The 7,500-nt window shown below is 32.6% G+C and overlaps 1 protein-coding gene across 1 annotated transcript in view; it reads left to right on the forward strand.

Annotated features, from left to right (window-relative positions):
* Positions 1 to 7,500, forward strand: part of cemip (cell migration inducing hyaluronidase 1) — a 380,066-nt gene that overhangs the window by 289,367 nt on the left and 83,199 nt on the right. The window contains 1 exon segment of the mRNA XM_056461019.1: positions 5,741 to 5,910. Coding sequence (XP_056316994.1) covers positions 5,741 to 5,910 — 170 coding nt within the window.

Consider the following 7,500-nt stretch of genomic DNA (forward strand, 5'->3'; position numbering starts at 1 on the left):
TTTGTGCTAAAGAGACTGTTTTCCAGCTTGCTTTCGGTAATGGTTGTCTGATAAACCTGCATTGTGTATCCGTGCATTGTTGTTTCTTAGACAAATGGCTTTTGTTTCTGTTGTGTAGTATTATGCTAAGTGCCTAATTGTTCTTGGAAGGTGTAAATAATTAGGGAAACTTTTCTGGATGATGTCATGTGTTGCTCTTTTGTTGATCTGATTGCTTTGATTGCACTAATTTTGTCATTCGCCTTGGATAAAAGTGTCTGGTAAGTGAATAAATGTGAACGTAAGTGAATAGGGAGAATTTGATTAGAAATGTTATCGCTCTGAATGACAATAGAGATATGAGCACATTATACACACTATTGAGAGTGTATTCATGCGTGATATATCTAGAGTCTTTTATTTAGTAAAATCAGTAATTATGATAATAATAAATTGAAAATGATGCTGATTCTAATAATAATAACAACAATTATAATAATAAAAAAATTATTATTATTATTAATAAGGGGCGACGCAGTGGCACAGTAGGTAGTGCTGTCACCTCACAGCAAGAAGGTCGCTGGTTGGAGCCTCGGCTGGGTCAGTTGGGGTTTCTGTGTGGAGTTTGCATATTCTCCCTGCTGGGTGCTCCGGTTTCCCTCACAGTCCAAAGACATGCAGTACAGGTGAATTGGGAAGGCTAAATTGTACGTAGTGTATGAGTGTGAGTGAGTGTGTATGGATGTTTGCCAAAGATGGGTTGCGGCTGGAAGGGCATCTGCTGTGTAAAACATGTGCTGGATAAGTTGGCGGTTCATTCCGCTGTGGCAACCCCGAATTAATAAAGGGACTAAGCCGAAAAGAAAATAAATGGATGGATTATTAATAATAATAATAATAATAATAATATATTATTATTATTATTGGTATTGTTGGTAATATTGGTAGAAATTAATAAAAATATGATTATTTATATAGTATTATATTTGTAATATGACTAGGCTACATTTAAATTGAACAATTATTTCAATTATTATTATTATTATTTTTTTATTGATTAACATTTCCTCTTCTTCTTCTTCTTCTTCTTCTTCGTATTCTTCTTCTTATTATTATTATTATTGATTAACATTTATTCTAATTATTCTAATTAGTATCTATAATTATAATAATAATAATAAATATGATTATTATTATTAGTAAATTAATAATATTAATAAATATTATTATTGTTATCATTATTAATTAACATTTACTCTAACTATTCTAATTAGTGTCAATAATAAAAATAATAATAATAATAATAATAATAATATTAATAATTATAATAATAATAATAAAAATAACAATAAAAAGTATTATTATTATTATTATTGATATTGATAATAATATTATTATTGTTATTATTTTTATCATTTAAAAATATTATGATATCAATATTAATTAAAATAAGTTGAATAAAAATATGATTATTAATATAATATTATTATTATTATATCTGTAATATTACTAGGCTATATTTAAATTGAACATTTATTCTACTTATTCAGTTATTATTATTATTATTATTATTATTATTATTATTATTATTATTATTATTATTATTATTATTATTATTATTATTATTATTATTATTATTAATAATACTGGTACTACTACTAATACTACTACTACTACTACTACTACTACTACTACTACTGCTACTACTAATACTACTAATAATAATAATTATAATATAATTATTATTATTATTGCTCAACAAATATAATAATGATATTAATATTAAGTAAAATAAACTGAATACAAATACAATCATAAATATAATATTATTATATCTGTTATATTACTAGGCTACATTTATTGAATATTTATTCTAATTAGTATCAAAAAAAAAATAATAATAATAATAATAATAAATATGTAAATTGATTTATTGTTGTTATTTTTATTATTTCTTAGTATATATAAAAAACTAAATACAAATACAGTAAAATATTAAGTAATAATAATAATAACAATTAATGAATTAATCACTCATATTTATTAATTATTTATTAAAATAATCGCAGTTTATTAATTTTAAAAACTTTTAAATGAGCGCTGATATTTGTGACTCACGTAATTTCTCCATTTTCAAACATTGAATCTTCAAGTAGGCCTGTCACAACAATCAATATATTGACATATCGCACAACACATGGACATGACCTCAATCATTTTTGGTGATCAAATATATATCAGCCAAACATAAAAAACAATTCTAGCAGCCTTTTAGCTGATTGTGGAACATCTCTATCTCTATTGGAGGTGTCAGTGTCAGTATGGTTAAAAAACACTATAGTATTTACTATAATTTACTATAGTATATTTTCATGTGGGTGTCTGACAACTGAAAATAGATCTGGTAGCAGATATTGCAGCACCTGTTAATTTTTACCTTGCGCTTTTATATTAATATTTATTATTATTTATTTAGGATATGCACTTTCACATTCTGATTCCAATGCCTAATTATTACATTGTTAAAATGACTATAATTAAATGTAATATTCTTAAGAATAAGATATGATGTGTTCTTTGGAGGAGTGTACTTTGATTGTGATGATATTGTATTGTTATTCTGGCGTTATATAATGATGAGTGGCATAAAATGGTCTTAAAATGACAATAATATTGTTTATCGTGATACATTTTGGTGCAATTTATCATGCAACAAAAAATAGATATCATAACATGCCTACCTTCAAGCTTGTAGTTTTGGAAATTTAATACATCCTTACATTTGAGCTAGCAAATAAAGCAATGGTTATTAGGGTGTATTGTACCAATAGAGCAAATTGCACCAACTGCAGCAATTTTTCTCAAAGTGTAGGCGAAGCCATTGATACACACCAGCGAAAGTCATTTGCGGTTTCTCTTTCCTCCCGCTGGTGCTCCAGACAGAATCTGTTAGACCGACATCTGAAGGTCCAGCTGTATGGGTGACTGCAGTCATTTTAGAAATGAATAAATGAGCATCGAGAGGCATCTCATCCATTAGGAGGAGCGATTTGTCAACACGGCCCAGTCTCAGAGGAGCCGTCGGAGGAAGACCATGTGGAGAAAAAAAGAAAAGCGGAGAGCTGGGCATCTCTGTTTGTGATTATCAGATGAGCTCTGAGTCCCGGAGCCTCTTCAGTATCTGGGTCAGGCAGAACCACGTCTGACATCTCTCTCTTTCTCTCTGTCCCTCTACGCCTTCTGTAATTCCAGCCGTGAAATTCCCCCGAAAAAAAAAAAATATATATATATATATACGATAACTCAAGAATCATCTCCCTGGCTGTCCCTCATTTGGCCTATTTTCTCTCTCGTATTGTTTCTCTTTTAATCTGTTTTTCCTCAGTGTGCTGCTGCAGAACTTGTGTTTCTGGAAACTTTGGGAACTTCATATATTATGTGTGAGATGGACTATTTCTTTTTCTGGAGGAGAAGAAGGACGACACAGTGCAGACAGTGATTGATTGACAGACTGAGCTAAATAAGGAGAATTTCTGCTGGTTTTTATGATCATTATCGTGGTCACACTCGTGGACTCTGCAGTGTTACACTGACACAAAAATCTGCACCTGAATGCATTTATTAGCTGAAAAATCTCGATCTGTGTATTGTATCAATCTCTTTTGTTACATGAAGAGGATGTTAAACATTTTGTTCAGGTTTTCCCACTTAAATATGTTTCAAACTAAAAAAATGCTAGCCATATTATATAGATAGATAGATAGATAGATAGATAGATAGATAGATAGATAGATAGATAGATAGATAGATAGATAGATAGATAGATAGATAGACATATTGCACTGCTACTCATGTGATATTGCGTTTATACAAAAGTTCGACAGCATTATCATGTGTTTAAAAAAAGGAGATCAAACACAGAGAGTCTTAAAATCGTTTTGTGTGCGGAACTACTTTCTTCCGCCATTCTTTTACATCTGCAGCTGACGTCAGAACAGCAGAAACCATTGCTGCTTCACCAACATCACTTTAGAGCTGGTATTCTCTCACTAACTCACATTTTAAGATTTTAAGGCTGAAAGACATGAAATGCCATCAGTCTACAGAGATTTCCCAGTATTTCTCATGTTGCAATCGAGTGATCACAATAATTAACCCCAAAAAAAGCCCACACCAGCAGATTACTATGGTATAAATACAGCACTACAACATAAATAAGAAAGGAGAGATACAAGTTTTTCTCCCCTAAGGACTTATTATGCAGTCTCTGCCGCCATCTTGTGATGCAACCGTCTTTGCTCTGCTCAGTATGACAGGCTGATGGCCGCCGAAGCGCTGAATCTCTGAAATTCTAAATATTTCAAATAGGCACTGTCCTTAAAAATAAACTGCATAGTTGCAATCTAAGCGACTACATTCTCACTTAAAAAAAGCCTCAAAAGTACATGATGTTGTCCAACAGCTGCAATATTTGTCAAACTGTAGTGAGTTTATTGATCTGCTGTCACTCTATGTGGGCGGAGTAATACAGACTGGTGAAGAGGCTGTACGAGTGCTAATATTGCAGAATATCTCACAGCTATCAGCCAATCAGATTTGAGAACCAGACAGAACTGTTGTTTATCTATCTATCTATCTATCTATCTATCTATCTATCTATCTATCTATCTATCTATCTATCTATCTATCTATCTATCTATCTATCTATCTATCTATCTATCTATCTATCTATCTATCTATCTATCTATCTATCTATCACTCTATGTGGGCGGAGTAATACAGAGGGGTGAAGAGGCTGTATGACTGCTGATATTGCAGAATATCTCACAGTTATCAGCCAATCAGATTTAAGAGCCAGACAGAACTGTTGTTATCTGTCTGTCTGTCTGTCTGTCTGTCTGTCTGTCTGTCTGTCTGTCTGTGTGTCTGTGTGGGCGGAGTAATACAGAATGGTGAAGAGGCTGTACGAGTGCTGATATTGCAGAATATCTCACAGCTATCAGCCAATCAGATTTGAGAACCAGACAGAACTGTTGTTTATCTATCTATCTATCTATCTATCTATCTATCTATCTATCTATCTATCTATCTATCTATCTATCTATCTATCTATCTATCTATCTATCTATCTATCTATCTATCTGTCTGTCTGTCTGTCTGTCTGTCTGTCTGTCTGTCTGTCTGTCTGTCTGTCTGTCTGTCTGTCTTTCTGTCTATCTGTGTGGGCGGAGTAATACAGAATGGTGAAGAGGCTGTACCAGTGCTGATATTGCAGAATATCTCACAGCTATCAGCCAATCAGATTTGAGAACCAGACAGAACTGTTGTTATCTATCTTTCTGTATGTCTGTCTGTATGTCTGTCTGTCTGTATGTCTGTCTATCTATCTATCTGTGTGGGCGGAGTAATACAGAATGGTGAAGAGGCTGTACCAGTGCTGATATTGCAGAATATCTCACAGCTATCAGCCAATCAGATTTGAGAACCAGACAGAACTGTTGTTATCCATCCATCCATCCATCTATCTGTCCATCTGTCTATCCATCTGTCCATCCATTCATCAGTTCATCTATCTGTCTGTCTGCCTATCTATCTGTCTATATATCTATCTTTATCTGGTACTAAAATGCAATTTTTAGAGTAACATGCCTTTGTGCACATACACAAGTTGTATGATTTTGCATGCAGAGATAATACAAAACAAAAAAGGCAACATAAAAAGCCTAACAGCAGTGTGTGTTTGTGTTTGTGTGTTCTTCAGGCAAACCAGCTTACCTCCACATAGGAGAGGAGGTGGACGGTGTGGACATGCGGGCAGAGGTCGGACTGCTCAGTCGCAACATTTTAATCAGAGGCGAGATGGAGCCAAGCTGTTACGGCAATGAAGCCTGCAAGTTCTTCTCCTTCGACACGTTCGGTGGACATCTCAAGGTAATTTGACCCTTCCGTTACTTCAGACAGCCAATTCTCCACTGAAAGCCACCAACAGTTGTCTTGTTGTACCTGTGTCCGGTGGCTCATCTACACACAATGTTCACACCCTTAGAGTGAGTTATTACAGCGATGGCACCTCTAGCTAGACATTAACACTCTGTCAAACAAGCAGAACAGACTTTTTTTTTTTTTTTTTGGCTTTAGCTCCTGCAATGTGCCTGTCTGTGTGTGTGTGTGAATGTGATGGGGCGACTCAAGCGTCTGACCTCTCTAGTAATTGGCCCAGATCTGACTGTTCCTTTCCCCTCCTCACCTTCGCTGTCATGGAGAAGGTTGGCCCGTTTCAAGAAGACTTTTTTTTTTACATGCAACAACTAGGTCATGCTGTCTTTCATGTGGGGAGAAAACTAATTTTGTCAAAAGCTGCCTCGCACTAATGATTTTAGAGCAGGTAAGTGTTCAAATAAATTAATTGTTGAATTCTAACACATCTAATAATCAAAATTCTCCCATTATCAGACATCCCACCTCTCCAGCGTATTCATAGTGGCTTCCTGGTGGCTAAAAATTAGATATGAAATCATAGAAATCATAGAGGGAGTGAGCGAGAACAAGAGAGAATATCACATGTAGTGATGTAGTAAGCCTTAAATTACACCAATAGCGCAGTAAAGTACAACACTTCTAGTGCAGAGACCAAAGTTGGTCCATGGTAATCTTTGATTTGGCTTGCCATTCCATTTCAGAAGAGCGTGACAATAATTGGGAGGTCTGGGGGGAATGCCTTTAATAGAGATCATCATTTCAAATTTAACGTAAAAAGTGTGTGTGTGACTGTGAGTGTGTATGGGTGTTCCCAGTACTGGGTTGCAGCTGGAAGGGCATCCGCTGTGTAAAAAGCAAATGCATAGGCAGTTCATTCCACTGTGGCGACCCCTGATGGATAAGGTACTAAACTGAAGGAATGAGTTATTATGATTTAAAACAATGACTATAAATGGCAGTTCAGAATCACCTTTGTTGTACAACTATTTTACACACAAATTAAGCAGAAATATGCAAAAGTTCTAGGTAAGAAAATTACAAACATGCTTGAAAAACCCAAAAAAAACATACTGTAATTACTGTCAAAAGTTAACAAAATTCCTTAATCAAGACTAATTTATCTTTTATATGTATGTATGTATGTATGTATGTATGTATGTATGTATATATATGTATATGTATGTATGTATGCATGTATGTATGTATGTATGTATGTATGTATGTATGTATATATATATATATATATATATATATATATATATATATATATATATATATATATATATATATTATATATGTATATATATATATATATATGTATATATATATATATATATATATATGTATATATATATATATATATATATATATATATATGTATATATATATATATATATATATATATATATATATATATATGTGTATATATATATATATATATATATATATGTATATATATATATATATATATAATATATATATATATATATATATATATATATATATATATATATATATATATATATGTATATATATATATAT

Source organism: Danio aesculapii, chromosome 7 (genome assembly GCF_903798145.1).
Source record: "Danio aesculapii chromosome 7, fDanAes4.1, whole genome shotgun sequence".
Lineage (NCBI taxonomy): Eukaryota > Metazoa > Chordata > Actinopteri > Cypriniformes > Danionidae > Danio > Danio aesculapii.